This window comes from Solanum verrucosum, unplaced genomic scaffold (genome assembly GCF_900185275.1).
Source record: "Solanum verrucosum unplaced genomic scaffold, falcon-dt-bn FXZP01000262.1, whole genome shotgun sequence".
Taxonomy (NCBI): Eukaryota; Viridiplantae; Streptophyta; class Magnoliopsida; order Solanales; family Solanaceae; genus Solanum; species Solanum verrucosum.
In genome coordinates, this window is record NW_026020366.1 from 2,509,153 (window position 1) to 2,528,828 (window position 19,676).

At 36.6% G+C, this 19,676-nt stretch overlaps 1 protein-coding gene across 1 annotated transcript; it reads right to left on the reverse strand.

The window, feature by feature from the left end:
* Window positions 1–9,265: 9,265 nt before the first annotated feature.
* On the reverse strand, window positions 9,266–9,687 carry LOC125837867 (uncharacterized). The gene is made up of 2 exons (XM_049516932.1): window positions 9,480–9,687; window positions 9,266–9,438 (listed from the first exon to the last, which is right to left on the reverse strand). The coding sequence occupies exons 1-2, from the start codon at window positions 9,685–9,687 to the stop codon at window positions 9,266–9,268; spliced, it is 381 nt and encodes a 126-aa protein (XP_049372889.1).
* Between the last annotated feature and the right edge of the window lie 9,989 nt (window positions 9,688–19,676).

Genomic DNA, 19,676 nt, shown 5'->3' on the forward strand with positions numbered 1-19,676 from the left:
GATATAAATAAATATTACTGACGTTCAAAATAACTAAAGTCATAGCTAAAACGAATTCCATAAAGCAATAACTAAAGAATATAAATTTAAAACTAAAAGTCATAGCTAAAACAGATTCCATAATTTTGAAAAAATTATACACTAATTAAATTAAAGTAGAACAAAAGAAGTAATTTTTTTTGAAATGTTTTTTCGAAACACGCTGAAGCATGCATGTCACGATCCAGACCGTCGTGATTGGCACCCACACAAACCCTCCGGTGGGAGAACCATTACTACAACCCAAACAAACAAAATTTTATGAAAACTAAGGCATTTAAAGATACGGAAGCAAGTTTAAATGATAAAAATGGAGTCCCCATAAACTCTAAGGTTTTAATAAATAACTAACCAAACTAATGCGGAAGAACAACCCTTACAACCTGAAAGTCATTGTACCAGAACTCTACTAACGACAAGTCTAAGAACAAGGGATACAACCCCGAAACTAACAAACACCTTAAACAAATAGTCTGAGTTCGAAAAGAATGGACTTAAACAAGAAAGATCCATGGCAGCCTGAAAGAACTGGCTCACCCTTGAATCCGGTCACGCTCAATAGTCACCTAACTGAGGTTTATCAATAGCCGCCTAAAGATACTATGTACTCAACAAAGAACAATCAAGTGCAGTATCAATACACAACCACAGTGTACTGGTAGGATCACGCGGCTATCCCAATAAGTGAAACACATGTAAGTAACCACAATCATTATAAACAGGCATATACCGAACATACACAATATTAGTCATCTTTTCAGGATCAATGTAGCATCCCACGTTCTCAATAATACACATTGGTTATCAATTTAGAGCAACATACAGTCTTCCAATATCAATCATCATTAGATATAAACGTAATCATCACAAGTAGATACACAACACAATTCAATGGTCCTCTTACGGAACCCAATTCAATGGTCCTCTCATGGAATCCACACCCAAACTGTTAGCATACCGGAACGTGGTATCCGATCCAATGTTTGTCAGAACGTGGCAACTGATCCCATGTTTATGTCAGAACGTGGCAACCGATCCCATGTTTATACCGAAACGTGGCAACCAATCCAAGTTAGTGTGTCGGAATGCAACACCCGATCCATTCAACAAACCACAATCACAATCACAATGTATATTCTCACAATTATACAACAAAAAGTGATTCATGGCATACAATTATTCAATTATCCTCATTTACGATTAGGGTGATCAATAATGCAACATTTGCATGCATACATACATGAATTATAATGAGCAATTACAAACATATATCACATCAACATGAAATCACAACCATTACCTACCTCGAATCCAAGCTTGAATCCCCTAAGGCACTTAAATCTTCCTTTCTGGATTCTTCTCGCCTGTTCGTGGTCTAAAAATATACAATTAACACAAGGATCAACAATCAAAGGTCTAATTATCCGGATTATAACAAACCCAATAACCCTAGACCAAACCGAAGATCCTAATACCCAATTTAGGGAGTTTTCCACCATTAGTTTCAAATCAAAACCCTTCCCCAACAATAATTACCCACAAATTTACATTCTACGGATCGAAAAATGAATTCGGGGAGTGAAAACCTTACATTTAGCCTCAAGAATGGTGGAAAACTGTCAAGAAAATCCCTGAGGTCGTTCTTTAGCTCTCAAAGTCGAAAAGTGCAGAATAAAACATTTTTGGGATTTTATTTTCGGCTTAAGTCGCGTCTGTCCCGCTACGGCAGGACCCATCCTGCTACAGCGGCAGCCATCCCGCTACGGTGGCATGCACGGAGACAGAATGCTGTAATTTGAATTCCAAGCCCCCATTTTACAACACACCTTTAACCCTTGACATTCAAAAACCACCCGTTCACGCTAAAATCATTTTTGAAAGTTCTACTCGCCCGAATTCAATTCCGTAAAGTCGTACGGGTTTCTGAACGTCTTAGTTATCTACTCATGTGGTCGAATTCATAGTTAGATCACCCAATTGATACCAAATTTCTATAGACTTGTCTGACTTTGATTTCGTCCAAATCTGGACTAGGCTAGGAAATTCCAAGTTACTACTCAAAAGTTTTCTAGCCCCAATTTTTTTCCCATTGGCTTTTTCCTAACGACGGAATCAGGTTGTTACAATGCACGTCTTCTTGAATTTAAAACTAAAATTCATAGCTAAAATGGATTCCATAATTTTGAAAAAATTATACACTAATTAAATTTAAGTAGAACAAAAGAAATATTTTTTTAAGTTTTTTGTTTTTAAAAAAACACGTTGAAGAAGGCACATCAACAGAGACGAAACAAAAATTCATAGCTAAAACGGATTCCATAATTTCGAAAAAAATTATACATTGATTAAATTAAAGTAGAACAAAAGAAATAAATTTTTAAGTTTTTAAAAAAAAACACATTGAAGCAGGCATGTCTACGGAGACGAAACTAAAATTCACAGCTAAAACGGATTCCATAATTTCAAAAAAATTATACACTGATTAGATTAAAGTAAAACAAAAGAAATAAATTTTGAAGTTTTTTTAAGAAAACACGCTGAAGCAGGCACGTCGATGGAGACGAAACTAAAATTCATAGCTAAAACGGAAACCCTAATTTTGAAAAAATTATACAATGATTAAATTAAAGTAGAACAAAAAAAATAAGTTTTTTTTTAAAAATACGCTGAAGCAGGCACGTCGACGGATGCGAAAATATTATACACTAATTAAATTAAAGTAGAATAAAAAAATATTTTTTAAAGTTTTTTTAAAAGCACGCTGAAGTAGGCACGTCTCCGTCGACGTGCCTGCTTCAGCACAAACTATATATATATATAAGAGAATATGGTGTATAAGTATTTGTTTTTATAATATAGAGGTTTATCTAAAACTAATTCACATTATAAGGATGTTTAATGTGATTAATCTTTGTTTAATTTATTAATTTGAATATTTCTATTATTTTCATAAAGATATAGTACCTCTTTAGGAGAAGTGGGGAATAGAAATCTAAGTAACACACTTATGTTGTTTTGATACCTACTAGTACTAGCTTAATACACAAGCTATAGGACGTTTACTTCATAGGTTCTCAAAATAATTGTTTAAGGGATGATTATCTTCATGTTGGATCTTGCCTTCAACTTTACATACAGCCAGACAAGAATGATAGGGATAAAATTGAAAGCTCAAAAACATAAACAATAGAAGGTATAATATGACAAAATAACGGTGACAACAAATGAAAATGATCATAAAAAAAGTTATTTGATCCTTTACTATAGTGTAAAATCACCCTAAAAGATTTCTTGTTTGCATAAGCAATCTACTAAGGACATGTAAAAAAATCAAATTATACTATTGGTATATTGCAAGTTTATAACAAATAGGAAAAGGTAGCTTGTCTTGTTTTTCTGATATTATTAATTTGGATGGTTATTTATAATTATAATTGTTTTTTGGTGACACAAATATAAAAATTCTTTAATACTCCCTCTATCCCTAAGTATTTGTCCAATTTTTCTTTTACTTGTCCATTTTGACAAATCAAGAAAAGACAATTTTTTTTACCTATTGTACCCTCAATTAATTAATTTTGAAAAAAAGGTAGAACTTCTTGAAAATCTTAAATTTTTAATTCATCAACTTCATAATTAATAGTGGTAAAATGGTAAACTCACTATGTCAATCATTGTTTTCTTCATAGGTGTGTCAATTCAAAAGTGGACAAGTAATTAAGGACAGGAGGTATATATATATATATAAAGAATGACATAATTTAGAATAATGAATGTTTTCCATTACATGGTGCATCGCTAATTTTATTTTGTCCTATATTATAGTGGTCTTAACATGTTTAAGAAGCTAATTTATTTATTTAATCGTGTGATTGGCTGATTACCCTTTAATGTCTAGTGCTAAACACTATTTGAGTACATGTGAAGAAATAATTAGTAACTAAATCAAAGATAATCCACTAAAAGGAGCGTGTGGATGTTTACATATGCCTACAAACATTGATTTGACTTCCTATCTTCCTAATAAAACAACAACAACGAATCTATAATTGCTTGTCACTAGGATATCAAAAGGAAAAAAGGTTACTACATACATCCCCCTCAAGTTGTGTTGCATATTCAACTACATATTTAAGCCTTTTTAAAAAATAAATAAATTAAAAGACCTGTTGAGGTCCAATTTTATTTGATCAAACAAGTCCAAACAATGCAATGGCCTAGCCCAAAAGGGTGTGGCCCAAAATGAAAAAAAAAACAAATATTCTCTCAAGTCTCATTTTATATGACTTACTTTCTTTTTTAGTCAGTCTTAAAAAATATGAAATATTTTTATATTAAGTAACAATTTAATTTTAAAATGTCTATTCTACCCATGATAAAATGATTTATAGCCACACAAATATTTATCATTTATTTTAAACCATTGGCTAGGAATGTATAGTGGTTAGCCAACAATCTCGTCCGGTTATAGATTTCTTAGAAGATGGATGGTTTGATTGCTTTTATAGAGGCATGTTCCTCCTTAGTTGAGCATATCCGTGAGCGCCAGTTTTAACGAGAAGTTGCGTCTCATTTGAGAAAATGTGGTGAGAGGGGAACCCAGGGAGGTTGTTCTTGATTCGGAGGGTATCTTGAGAATTGGGAGCGGGATCTGTGTGCCATGGTGGGTGAGCTGATTAGACTGATTCTTGAGAAGGCCCATTGTGCTCAATATTCCATCCATTCGAGGGCAGCGAAGATGTATCACGACCTTAGCCAGCACTATTGGTGGTTTAGGATGAAGAGGGATATTTCAGATTTTGTTTCGGGGTGTCTGAATTGCCAATAGGTCAAGTGTGATCACCAGCGGCCTGGAGGTATATCTCAGAGAATGCATATTCCTACTTGGAAGTGGGAACAGATCACTATGGACTTCGTTGTGGGACTACGTACCACCATGGGTAGTTATGACTCCATTTGGTGGTTGTTGACAGTCTGACCAAGTCCGCCCATTTCATCCCAATTTGGGTGAAGTATATGGCGGAGAAGTTAGTCAAACTTTATATCAGTCCGATTGTGCGACTACATGGAGTCTTGGTTTCTATTGTCTATGATCGAGGTTCTTTGTTCACTTCCTATTTTTGGAAGGCATTACAACATGGTTTAGGTACACGGTTAAATATGATTACAACCTTCTATCCTCAGACAAATGGTCATTCCGAGCGCACGATTCAGGTGTTGGAGGACATGCTTCGAGCTTGTGTGATCGATTTTGGTGCTAAATGGGATTAGCATTTTTCCTTACCAGAGTTTGCCTACAACAACGGTTATAACACTAGTATTAAAATAGCCTTACTTAAGGCGTCGTATGACATACGGTGTAGATCTCTGATCGAATGGTTTGACTTAGATGAGATGGACTCATTAGATACATACTTACTTAGAGATGATATAAAGCAGGTCTGTATGATCTAGGGTAGACTGTTGAAAGCCTAGAGTCAACAGAAGAGTTATGCAGATTAGAGAGTTCGAGCTCTAGTGTTCATGGAGGGTGATCATGTTTGTCTTCGAGTGTCACCCATGAAGGGTGTGATGAGGTTCGAGAAGAAGAGGAAAGCTTAGCCCTAAATTCATTGACCCTCTGAGATTTTGAGTCGTGTGGGAGAAGTGGCCTATAATTTAACCTTGCCACCTAGCCAGTTATAGATCCTATTTACATGTCTCCATGCTTCAAAAGTATGTGTCGGATTAGTCTTATGTACTTTCTCTTGATTCAGTTGAGTTGGGTCCAAAATTATCTTTTGAGGAGGAGCCTACAATCATTTTGTATAGGCGGGTCCAAAAGCTTAGAATCAAGGAGTTTGCTTCAGTGAAGGTACAGACGAAGCACAATTCAATTAGTGAGGCGACTTGGGAGACAGAGTGAGATATGCGTGCTAGATATCCTCAATTTTTTTACACTTCAGGTACTTTCTTTTACTTATGTTCAAGGACGAACATAATTTTTAGTGGTGGATAATGTAATGACTCACTCATCTTTGAAAAGTTTTGTAAATTTACCATTTTTCCCATTCTGATATATACTCCGAGTTGGTTTTATGTTGAGTTTTGAAATTTGATTTTGAACTTTGAGTTATAAGTTTAGAATTTTGTAAGTTCTAAGTATCAAAGGCTTAAGTTGTTAAAAAACGGTTTTTGGAGTCTTTTGGAGTCTCGAGTGTCAGAATGGAATTTTGATGATTCCATTAGTCTCGAAACATAGAATTTGGTATATGAGAGTTGTCGGTTTCAAAATCGGAGCTTTTTGAAGATTTGAGATCCTAAGTTGGGAGATTGTGAAAATTTAGCCTTTAGGTTGACTTTGGTCAACATTCGGGGTTCGGATGCTCAGATCAAAATTTTGAGAGTTTCGTTGGATTTGGAGGATGATTTCAAGCCTAGGTGAGGCATTGGTTGATTTTCGAGAGGTCCCAAGCCTGTTTTGTCCTTTTTAAACATTATGTTAGTTTCTTGTGGTTTTTACAGATGTCGGTTCAAGGAGACTTTGAATCCATGTTTTGATGATTTCATTGAATCCAGAAAGTCGAGTATAATTAATTTGCATATATGGTTTATGTCTACGGGGTTCCGACCGAATCTTGACGGTCATTTAGATGATTTTGTGTTGGTTGATGTTTCTAGTGTTGCAGTCCTCGCTCTTGCGGAGGGCCTTCCCTTTTTCGATCTTCGCATTAGCGATGGCCGGCTCGCAAAAGCGAGACTGGCCTTTTGCACGGGGTTCACATAAGTGGACCAAGGCTCGCTTTAGAGATGGTCACCTAAACAGAGATTGGTTCACAAAAGTGAGACCCCAATTTTTTGTGGGGTTCGCTTAAGAGACATCAGAGAGGGGTTTTGACCTACAAATTTCAGGGTTCTAGCCTCATTTTTCATTTTTTGAGTTTGGTAAACCCTTGGAGGTGATTTTTGAAGAAATTTCATGTGCTAAATCATTTGGGTAAGCTTTTGTGATCCTAAAACTTCATTTCCCTTTAGATTATTTATGGATTTTAACATGAAAATTTGGGATTTTGATTAGCAAATGACAAGGTATTTCAAGAACTCAAGTTCTAAACAAAAATGGAGATTGTGAGCTGATTTTAAGTCATTTTTCCAAATAATTTTTACCAATAAGTTCCAAATGTCTTGGATAATGATATCAAGTAAAGAACTTTGGATTCAAACTTCATTTTCGAAAATTGGGTTTTATTTAATTGACCCATTTTTCAAAGTATATGTGTTGGATAATGTTGTTTTTGGAAATTTGTTGTGCATACTTGATTGATATAGATTGTGTGTGTCACGACCCAAACCGTCGTGATTGGCGCTCACACTAATCCTCCGGTGGGAGAACTATTACTACAACCCGACTAAGCAACTTAACCAAAAACTATGCATTTGAAGATACGGAAGCAGGTTTAAATGACTAATGAAATATGGAATTCCCATAGCTCCGAAAATTTAAATAAAATAACTAAACAACTATTGCGGAAGTTTTACCCCTAGAATTTGAAAGTCATTGTACCAAAACTCTGTAAACCAACAATTCTAAGAAAAAGGGGAGCAACATCTAAACAAACAAAAGCAAAGTCAAGCTAAACAGTCTGAGTCCGAAAGAATGGACTAAACAAAGAGGATCCATCACAGCTTGAAAGAACTGGCTCACCCTTGAATTCGATCTCCTAACTGAGGTCTGTCAGTAGCCTCCTGAAGATGCCCTTTACTAAACAAAGAATGAGCAAGTGCAATATCAGTACACAACCACAGTGTACTGGTAGGATCACGCGGCTACTCTGGTAAGCGAAATACACGCAAGCAATTACAACACAACAAACACACATATATAGAATACATAATCCAGTTCTCATTTCAAAAGCAACATACAACTTCCCAATATCGACATGAACATAATAGTCACAAGTGGTTCTCTCATGGAAACCACACCCAAACTGTTAGTGTGTCGGAACGTGACACATGATCCAATGTATGTGTTGGAATGTGACACTCGATACAATATATATGTCAGAACGTGACACCTGATCCAATGTATATGTCGAAACGTGACACTCGATCCAATCATCACAACCACAATAACAAACACGTCATAATGAATAGTACACAGAGTCATATGATCAAGTAACAATTTATGGCATGTAATGGTTCATACATAATCATATCATTAGATTCAGTTCGCATTTCCTTATTCACATGCATGCATACAATGAAGCAATTAATCGGCGTATATCACACAACAAACAGGAAATCAAACCATCACCTACTTCGAAACCAAGCTTGAATCCTCCTAAGACACTCGAGCCTTCCCTTTCTGGATTCTTTCTGCTTGTTCTTGGTCTAAAACAAGTAATTTAACGTAAGGATCAATAAATAAGGCCTAATTTACCCGGATAATAAAGAATCTATAAATCCATGGCCAAACCCAAGATCCTAAGGTTCAATTAGGGCTTTTCCCACCATTAACTTCATACCAAAACCCTCCCCCAATGATAATTACCCAAGATTCTAAGTTCTACAAATCAAATTGCATATTAGGGGAGTAAAAATCTTACCTTTAGCGCTAGAAAGCATGGAAAACTGTCAAGAATTGTTCTGGGTCGTCCCTGAGCTCTCAAGAACGGAGTTTTGCAGAAAATAATGCTTTTGGAGTTTTTTCCCGATTTAAGTCGCGATTGTTCCGCCACAGCGGGAACCAACCCGCCACAGCGGCTCTATCCTGGTGGAACTAACCCCGCTTCGGCGGCTTGCACGGTGACAGAAAGTCAAAATTTAGTTCCAAACTACCATTTCCCAACACACCTTCAACCCTTGACGTTCAAAAACTACCCTTTCACGCTAGGATTAGTTTTGGAAGTTCTACTCGCCCGAATTTGATTTCGTAAAGCCGTACAGGCTCCTTAACGTCTTGGCTATCAGCTCATGTGATCAAATTCATAATTAAACCCCACATTAATTACCAGATTTCCCTAGACACCAATTGACTCAGATTTCGTCCAAATCTAGCCTAGGCTAGAAATTTCCAAGTCACTACTCAAAAGTTTTATCGCCCCAATTCTTTCCCCATTGGCTTTTCCATAACGATGGAAACAGGTCGTTACAATAGTTATCAATTTATCCATCACTCGTCCCGAGTGATAAACTAGGAAAAAGTGGCTAAGGTTAAGAGTATAGTAGTACCTGAATCATCGAATGACTAGGGATATTTGTCTCGCATGTCCTTCTCGGTTTCACAAGTAGCTTCTTCAACTGGACGATACTTCCATTGAACCTTCACGGACTTTATCTCCTTGGTCCTCAGCTTCCAGACGTCGCGATCAAGAATTGCAACCGGTTCCTCCTCATACTGAAGGTCCTCGTCTAACAAAACTGAGTCCCATTTTATTATGTAATCCATGTTCCCATGATACTTCTTTCAACATGGACACATGAAACACTGGATGAACATCCAGATAAGCTAGGAGGTAAGGCCAACCTATAAGCCACTGGCCCTACACAGTCAAGGATCTCAAATGGTCCAATGTATCGAGGACTAAGCTTGCCCTTCTTGCCAAATCTCATCACCCCTTTTATGGGTGACACTTTAAGAAGAACTTTCTCACCAGCCTGAAATGCCATGTCTCTTACCTTATGGTCTGCATACTTTTTCTGTACTTTTTCTGTCGACTTTGGGCTGCTAGAAGCTTAGCTTGGATGTTTCTTACCTTATCCTGAGCATCTTTTACCAAATCAACCCCCAAAGGTTTCACATCTCCAGCCTCAAACAACCCATGGGCGATCTACATCCCCTCCCATAAAGTGCCTCGAACGGTGTAATGTCTATGCTGGAGTGGTAACTGTTATTATAGGGGAACTCACACAAAGGTGGAAACTTATCCCAATGCCCTCCAAAGTCAATCACACATGCCCTCAACATGTCCTCTAACACTTGAATAGTTCTCTCTGACTGTCCATCTGTTTGTGGATGGAAGGTTGTGCTAAAAGTGAGTTGAGTGCCCAACTCCTCATGCAATTTTCACCAAAAATTGGTTGTGAACTGCGTACCCCGGTCCGAGATGATAGAAAAAGGAACCCCATGCAGCCTCACTAGCTCTTTCACATACACCTTAGCCAATTGTTGAGCATTATAGTCTACTCTGACTAGAATGAAGTGGGCTGACTTAGTCAGTATATCAACCACTACTCAAATGGAATCAAACTTCCCCAAGGCCTTGGGAAGACCAACCACAAAATTAATAGCTATCATTTCCCACATCCATTCAGGAATTGGCATTCGCTGAAGCAAACGTGCAGGTCTTTGGTGCTCATACTTTACGTGCTGACATTTTTGGCACTAAGCCACAAACTCAGTTATGTCTTTCTTCATGCCACGCCACCAATAAAGTCGTTTCAAATATTTGTACATCTTGGTCACACCCGGATGAATGGAATACCGCGAACCATGGGATTCTATCAACATCTTCTGAATCAAGTCATCCACTCGGGGAACACAACTTCTTCCCTTAAAATTGAGCACACCACCCGTGTCAAGAGACACATCTTGTGCCTTTCTAGACACTTTCTTCTTTCTGAGCTCATTCAAACTCTCATCCTCAAATTGTTTGGCCTTGATCTCCTCACTGCTGGCTAATACCCCACCTTTCTCTGAGATGCCCAACTGCATAAACTTAGACTCCACGGTTTGAATCTCCTTGGCTTGGACATACTCAAGCAAGCTAGACTACCCATACTCACCATCTTCCGGCTTAATGCGTCTGCCACCACATTAGCCTTACCCGGATGATATTGGATGGTAACATCATAATCCTTGAGTAACTCGATCCACCTTTGTTGTCTCAGATTTAGGTCTTTTTGAGTGAATACATGTTGTAGGCTACGATGGTCAGTAAACACCTCATACTTGACACTATAAAGGTAATGCCGCCAGATCTTAAGGGCAAACACTACTGCTGCCAACTCCAAATCATGTGTCGGGTAGTTCCTCTCATGCACCTTCAACTGCCGCGATGCATAAGCTATGACATTCTTATCCTGCATCAACACATCACCCAAACCCGAATGTGAAGCATCACAATAAATAATGAAATCTTTACCTTCCACTGGTAGTGCCAGAATAGGTGTTGTGGTTAGAAGAGTCTTGAACTTTTGAAAGCTCTCCTCACATTTTTCAGTCCATTCGAAAGACACCTCCTTTTTGGTCAGCCTTGTCAGATCGTGGCGATAGAAGCAAAATTCTTCACAAATCGACGATAGTAGCTGGCGAGCCCCACAAAGCTCCTACTTTCAGTCACAAAACTAGGCCAGACCCAATTCTTGACTGTTTTGATCTTTTGGGGATCTATCATTACCCTTTCCTTGAAACAACATGCCCCAAAAAGGCAACTGAAGTCATCCAGAACTCACACTTGGAAATTTTGGCATACAACTTCTATTTTCCAAGAACACCTAAAATAATCTGAAGATGGTTGGCATGCTCTTCCTTACTCTTCAAATAAACCAAAATGTTGTCAATAAAGACGATAACAAAAGAATCCAGAAATGGTTTGAACATACCATTCATCAAACTCGTGAAAGTTGCAGGCGCATTTGTCAACCCAAACGACATTACTAAAAACTCATAGTCCCCATAGTGGGTCCTGAATGTCGTTTTTGGTACATCCTCATGCCTAATCTTTAACTGATGGTAACCAGACCTTAGATCAATTTTAGAGAAAACTGACACACCTTACTGGTCAAAGAGGTCGTCAATCCGAGGCAACATATACTTATTTCGAATGGTGACCATATTCAATTATCGGTAGTCTATGCACATCCTCATACTACCATCCTTTTATTTAACAAACAAGATAGGAGCACCTCACAGGGAAGCACTAGGACAGATGAAACCTTTATCCAGAAGATCCTGGATTTGAGCTTTAAGCTCTCTTAATTCTACCGAGGCCATTTGATAAGGAGAAATAGAGATGGGGCGAGTACCAGGTTCCAAGTCAATGCAGAAATATATATCCCTATCCGGAGGCATATTGGGCAAATCGGTAGGAAACACTTCCTTGAATTCAGACACTATAGGAATAGACTCAATAGAGGGAGACTCAACATCAACATCCCGAATATGAGCCAAAAATGCCAAACACCCTTACCCCACCAGTTTTTAAGCCCAAGATATGACCTTAGTTGGTTTAGGCTTGTACACACCTTCCCACTCTAACTTTTCCCTACCCAGGATCTCTAGAGTCACAGACTTAGTATTACAAACAAGCACAACATAATAGGGGGACAACCAAGTCATGCCTAAGATTATATCAAAGTCAGTCATATCCAAAATAACAAATCAGCCCAAGTCTGAAAACCATAAACATAATAGGACAAGCACGATATACATAGGTGACTATGACAGACTCTCCAACTAGGGTAGAAACATGGATGGGGGCATCAAGTACATCACAAACCACATCAAATCCCAAGGCAAACTGAACTGACACATATGAATAAGTAGAACCTGGATCAAACAAAACAGTAGACATCCGGTCATAGACAAGAATAGTACCTGTGATCACTGCATCAGATGACTCCGTCTCGCTCTTGCCCGAAAAGGCATAACATTGAGCCCTGTCATCTTGACGGACAACCTCATTGCCTGGTTGCACTACTCATCTTCCTACATTACCATTTCCCCGACCTCCACGACCTCGTTGATTCCTTCTTCGCCCACCTTATGGACGTCCTCTACCATTATTATCGTTGCCTGCGGGTACCATTGCTCTATTCTACTGCTGCGCGGGGTCAAACATGCGCGGATGGGGCCAATCTCTCCTCATATGCTCAGGTTCCCCATAATTGTAACAACTGCGGTCAAAGGACGGCTTATCGCCCGCCTAAGGTACGGCTCCCTGTCTATCTTGAATAAAATTTTGTTGTGGAGTTCCCGAGTAACTACCTGTAGAAGCGGGCAACGCTGACTGAATAGGTCGGGCTGCAAGTGTCGACCTACATGAACCTCTGGAGTAGGAACCATTGAAGTTACATGTGCTCTTGGGCTTCTTAGCCAAAGCCTTGGTTTGCCCATTATGTTGAACTCCTACCACTTTCTTCATAAAATATGTCACCTCATTAAAACTTTTTCATGTAGAGGTCATGTGAACAGACAATATTTGTAGTTCGGGGTTCAGTCCCTTGACAAATAGTCAAATCATATCCTCTTCAGTAGTCACCAATTGTGTAGCATATCTAGACAAAGCATGAAACTTAGCCTCATAAGCAGCTACCGTCATACCACCTGCTCCAAAGTTATGAACTCATCCTTCTTGCGATCCCTCAAAGTCGGGGCACATACTTTTCCAGAAACAAAGCATGGAACTGCGTCCAAGTGAGTGGGGGCAAGACTGGTAATCTGCATTCCACATAGGCTCTCCATCACTGTTTAGCCTCACCCTAAAGTTGGACGGTCACAAACTCTACCCCCCATATTGATGTACAATACCCAACTTATGAAGCCTCTCATAACAATCCAAAATAAACTCATAGGCTACCTCACTCTCAGAACCATGGAACACAAACGGCTTCAACTTCAAAAACTTAGTCAACATCTCATGCTCATTACCAGTCATCACATGACCCAATAGGGGACGAAAAAAGGCATCAGTGCCTATAGCTCCACCCACCTTGGGAACAGTAATAACAATAGCGGGGGTTGACTGGAGGTTGAGTCGCTTGCATTGTGGTTAGGGCTCCAGGGCTGACAAATCCCTTAGGAAACGTCATGATTTGTTGAGCTAGCACAGGGTCTAAGGGAGAAATACATGTAGTCTTTGACTGTGCAATCCCTCTCTGGTCCAACCTCCTCCTCGTCTTCGACCTTCACATTCTCTTCTACCTCTTCGTGATGTGCGGGATGGGCCTCTCTCTCTGAGCATTTTCAACTGGGATCCACTCCTAGCAAGTGCTACCCTTCCTCAGCCTCTACCCCTTTCTCCTTACTCTACCCCTGTCTCGACCGTAACCTCTTGTTGCGGGATTCTAGGCTTGCTCATTGATAGGGACTACGGGTCTGACGTCATTGTATCGTATGTTAACCATCTGCGGACATAAGAGTGGAAGAGATTAGATACCAATTTGGATCACCAGATACCAATTGGAATTAAGTCATAACACGAAAGGAGAAGAAGACAAGGAGATTTCCCAAAGTCCTATAGCCTCTCGAAGAAAAGTACAAATATTTCTGTACCATTTCGTAAGACTCTACTAGACTCATTTTGGTACAATGAGATCAACGAACCTAGAACTCTGATATCAACTTTGTCACGACCCAGACCGTCGTGATTGACACCCACACTAACCCTCTGGTGGGAGAACCATTACTACAACCCGACTAAGCAACTTAAACAAAAACTATGCATTTAAAGATATGGAAGCAGGTTTAAATGACTAATGAAATATGGAGTTCCCATAACTCCGAAAGTTTAAATAAAACAACTAAACAACTATTGTGAAAGTTTTACCCCTAGAACCTGAAAGTCATTGTACCAAAACTCTGTAAACCAACAATTCTAAGAAAAAGGAGTGCAACCCTTAAACTAACATAAGCAAAGTCTAGCTAAACAGTTTGAGTCCGAAAGAATGGACTACATTAAGAGGACTCATGACAACCTGGAAGAACTGGCTCACCCTTGAATCTGGTCTCGATCAGTGATCTCCTAACTCAGGTCTGTCAGTAGCCATCTGAAAATGCCTTGTACTCAACAAAGAAAGAGCAAGTGCAATATTAGTACACAATCACAGTGTACTGGTAGGATCACGCGGCTACTCTGGTAAGCGAAATACACACAAGCAATTACAACACAGTAAATACCCATATACAAAATACATAATCTAGTTCTCATTTCAAAAGAAATATACAACTTCCCAATATGACAGATAGACATTAACATAATAATCACAAGTGATTCTCACATGGAACCCATACACAAACTGTTAGTGTGTCGGAACGTGACACCCGATCCAATGTATGTGTCAGAATATGACACTCGATCCAATATATGTGTTGGAACGTGACACCCGATCCAATGTATGTGTCGAAACGTGACACCCGATCCAATCAGCACAACCACAATCACAAACACGCCATACTGAATAGTACATATAGTTACATGATCAAGTAACAGTTCATGGCATGTAATGGTTCGAACATAATCATATCATTACATTCAGTTCGCATTTCCTTATTCACATACATGCATGCATACAATAAAGCAATTAACCGGCGTATATCACACAAATAGGAAAATGAAACCACCACCCACTTCAAAACCAAGCTTGATTCTTCCTAAGACACTTGAGCCTTCCTTTTTCGGATTCTTTCCGCTTGTTCTTGGTCTAACACAATTAATTTAACGCAAGGATCAATAAATAAGGCCTAATTTACCCGGATAATAAACAATCTATAAATCCATGGCCAAACCCAAAATCCTAATGTTCAATAGGGCTTTTCCCACCATTAACTTCAGGCCAAAACCCTCCCCTAATGATAATTACCCAAGATTCTAAGTTCTACGAATGAAATTGCTGATTATGGGAATAATAATCTTACCTTTAGCGCTAGAAAGCGTGGAAAACTGTCAAGAACTGTTCCGGGCCGTCCTTGAGCTCTCATGAACGGAGTTTTGCAGAAAATAACATTTTTTGGGTTTTCCTCCGATTTAAGTCACAACTGTTCCGCCACAGCGACCTCGCCCTAGGGGAACTAACCCCGCCCCGGTGGCTTGCACAGAGACAGAAAGTCAGAATTTGAGTTCCAAACTACCATTTCGCAACACACATTCAACCCTTGACGTTCAAAAACTACTTTATCACGCTAGGATTAGTTTTGGGAGTTCTACTCGCCCGAATTCGATTTCGTAAAGCCATACGGGCTCCTTAACGTCTTGGCTATCCATTAATGTGATCAAATTCATAATTAAACCTCCCATTCATTACCAGATTTTTCTAGACCTCACTTGATCAGATTTCATCCAAATTTGGCCTAGGCTAGAAATTTCCAAGTCACTACTCAAACGTTTTATGGCCCAAATTATTTCCCCATTGAATTTTTCATAACGACGAGAACATGTCGTTACAGTGTGGCTTTGGACATTGATCGTAAGGGGAAGACTCAAGTCTTGGAGTGACTAGTTGGGTGAATTAAGATAAGTGGTCTCTTAAACCTTGTAATCTAGTAGAATTCATGTATTGCCTTCATTTTGTGTGTGTTAGGAGTGATGGGATTGAGGTGAGGGATTCGTTGTTCCAATTGATAAATATTAATGAATAAAAAAGGGGATTAAAGAAAAGGCTATGTGTTGATCATGATGTTTTGTGCATTGCCTTGTTGTGACCCCTATTTGATTGATTGATGAAGTGATTGATAGCATGATAAGGACTTGAATTGCTCGAATTGTCGTCTCTTCCTTATGGTATGAGTTTACTTATTATGTGCATTGATTGTTGTACACCTTGATGAGACTTGTGATACAAAGTCGATGGAAAATGGTTTCGGCTAGTGATATAAAGCCGATGGAAATGATCCCGGCTAGTGACATCATATAAAGTCTATGGGAAGTGATTTCATCAAGTGATATAATATAAAATCATGGGAAATAGTTCTGACAAGTGACATGATATAAAATCGATGGAAAATGGTTCCGACAAGAATTTGACTATTGTGACTATGCATTTTGATTCTTATATTTGACTTGTTTGTTAATTGTGATTGATACTCTTGTTACTTGTGATTGATCTACTTGACATTGAGATTGACTTACTTGATACGTATTGGTCGTTGAACTACGACTATTGGACTGTGATTATTGAGCCTTGTGAGTTTTACTAGTAGAACTGTTAGGTTGGGCTGATTTCTGTGCAGGTTGTAGTTTTAGGAGGTTCGATTGGGATGAAAGGGGTATTCATTTTCTAGCTAGGTTGCTTCGTTTATTTTTTTAAAATCACATAAAAAGTACTATAATCTATAATAATTAATAATTTTAAATATTTCAAAATCATATAAAAATTTGGTTGACTCTCAAAATCTTTCATGTTCCACATTAATAATAACAGATGGAGTAACATATATTATTTGAAAACGACATAGAAAAATTATAATAAATCATATTAATTAACAACTTCAAATATTTTTAAAAACATAAAAAAATTAATTGACTCTCCAATTTTAGGAATGGGAATAAAATACCAAAAATCGAATTACTGAACCGAATCATATATTTTTTGATAATTTGGTATTTGGTAATTTGGTATTCGGAAGTAAAAATTTTGGTTTTGAATTTGGTATGAGACATTAGTACCATTTGGTATTCAGTATTTTCCGAATACCGAATTATTAACTTAATGAAGGTCATACTCATTAGTACAAGCCCAAAGAGAAAGTTAAAGAATAAACATAAACAACTCAAATACATATGTCTTTTAGTTGTATCAATTTGTTTTTCTTGATGTTTTCTTACTCTTTGATCGTCTATTATATTGTGCCTCTACATGGGAAAAAAAATGTAAATAATTGGAGAAATCATATTGACTTTGTAATACAATCGGCTACAACTTCAAAACAATATTACCAAATATCATACCAAATCGAAGTTTAATTTACTGATTATCGAACTACCAAGCAAAAATTTAAAATTTTTATATTTGGTATCTACTTTTAACTACCAATTAGCGAATCAGTGAACACAAAATTTAACAATCCTGAACTGAATATCAAACACCTATTTTTATCAATTTTGTCTATATCACATAAATTAATATTAAAATAATAATATTTATTGAGCCCATATCAGCCTAAGACTCCTAGATCTAGTACGTATATACAGTTACACCTTCTTCTTTTTTTCTCATATGGTAGTTGTAGCAGTTAATTATTGTTGGAAAAAAAATTGTTTTGACTTATTTATATTTCATGGGTCGGTGGACTTGTTACATCAAAGTTTGTCTGGATCACTAGTTATTTTATATGATACTTACAAAATAAGTTGATTAATTTTATTAATTTATTCTTTATTTATATTAATGGATATCAAACTAATTTATGAAAAATCTATCTATATATAATAGAAGAGGAAAAAATGTCACATGTCAGCGTCAGAATTAATAAATGTATTAAAAAGTCAATTTAAAAAAAAAAGATTATTTTTTTAAAAAAGACACATATTGGCGATTACTAAAAAAATACATCTTTCGGTTCTTCAAAATTTGTTTTTAAAATATTTTTAAAATGTAATTTTTCAATTAAAGTCAACTGTCAACACCCAAAAATTGGGATTTGATTTTTCAAATAAATAAACAGTTTCACTAACATATATATACTCTTGGATATCCAATTAGTAAAAACTTTTTACTTAAACTATACATTTTTATATTCTTTAATTTAACTAACAAAACAAAAAATAACGTAACTCCTTAGATTTCCCTTTTGACTTTATTTTTGAAAATGGTACTTATCCAAATCAATATTCAAACGGGTAAGTTTTTGAAATTTGAGTAATTAATTTAAATTTAAAATTTTAAAAGATAAATAACTAATGGTATCCCTAGAAAACAGCCAACCGCATAACACACACATATATATATATATTGGCGAAGTAAAAAGTGTCACATGTCATCACAATAAAAATCTAAGAGTAATTACTATTTAAAAAATAAATTAATTAATACTAAAAATAAATAAAGTAAAAAATAATGGTATAAAAATCTATCTATATATAATAGGAGATGTAAAAATTGTCACATGTCAGCACCATAAATATTCAAGAATTTTAAATAAACTGTCAACACCCAAAAATTTGGGATTTGATTTTTTAAATCTATAAACAGTTTCACTAACATATATATATTCTTGGATATTCAATTAGTAAAAACTTTTTACTTAAACTTTAAATTTTAAAAGATAAATAATTAATTTTATCCCTAGAAAACAGCCAACCGCATAACACACTATATATATATTGGCGGAGTAAAAAGTGTCACATGTCATCACAATAAAAATCTAATAATTACTATTTAAAAAATAAATAAATTAATACTAAAAATAAATAAAGTAAAAACTAATGGTATAAAAATCTATCTATATGTAATAGGAGATGTAAAAATTGTCACATGTCAGCACCACAAATATTCAAGAATTTTAATTGTTTAAAAATATTTTTAAAATACTCTAAAAATATCATTTTAATAAACAGAAATTTAAATCTAACTATTTAAATTAGAAAAAAATGATTATCCTTTTTTTTTGTTAAAAGAACTGTAACGGAAAATATGAAGGATTTTTAAATGCTTCAAATCGCAATTTTTAAGGGGAAAAAAATGAAAACTGAAAATTGAATTATTATTTTTTTTTCAAACTGTAATGGCATATTTTTAGAGATTTAAGGAAATGCTTTAAAAAAATGTAATTTAGAAATATTAAAATTAAATTTGAGATAAAAGTGAAAAAAAAAAAAAAACTAACCGTAACTACCAACCTGATAAGTATCGTTTTTAACTTTGAATTGTAATCAGTTATTTTGCTCTATTTTGCCTCCTCCTTTATAGCAAATATATATTCCTACAGATCTTTTACACAA

Excerpts from the sequence above, each read along its gene's own strand:
- LOC125837867 (XM_049516932.1), bottom strand. The coding sequence starts at position 9,687 with ATGGCATTTCAGGCTGGTGAGAAAGTTCTTCTTAAAGTGTCACCCATA. Across the intron at positions 9,439-9,479 it reads ATGTGTCCATGTTGAAAGAA|TTTTGTTAGACGAGGACCTT; the intron begins GTATCATGGGAA and ends AATGGGACTCAG.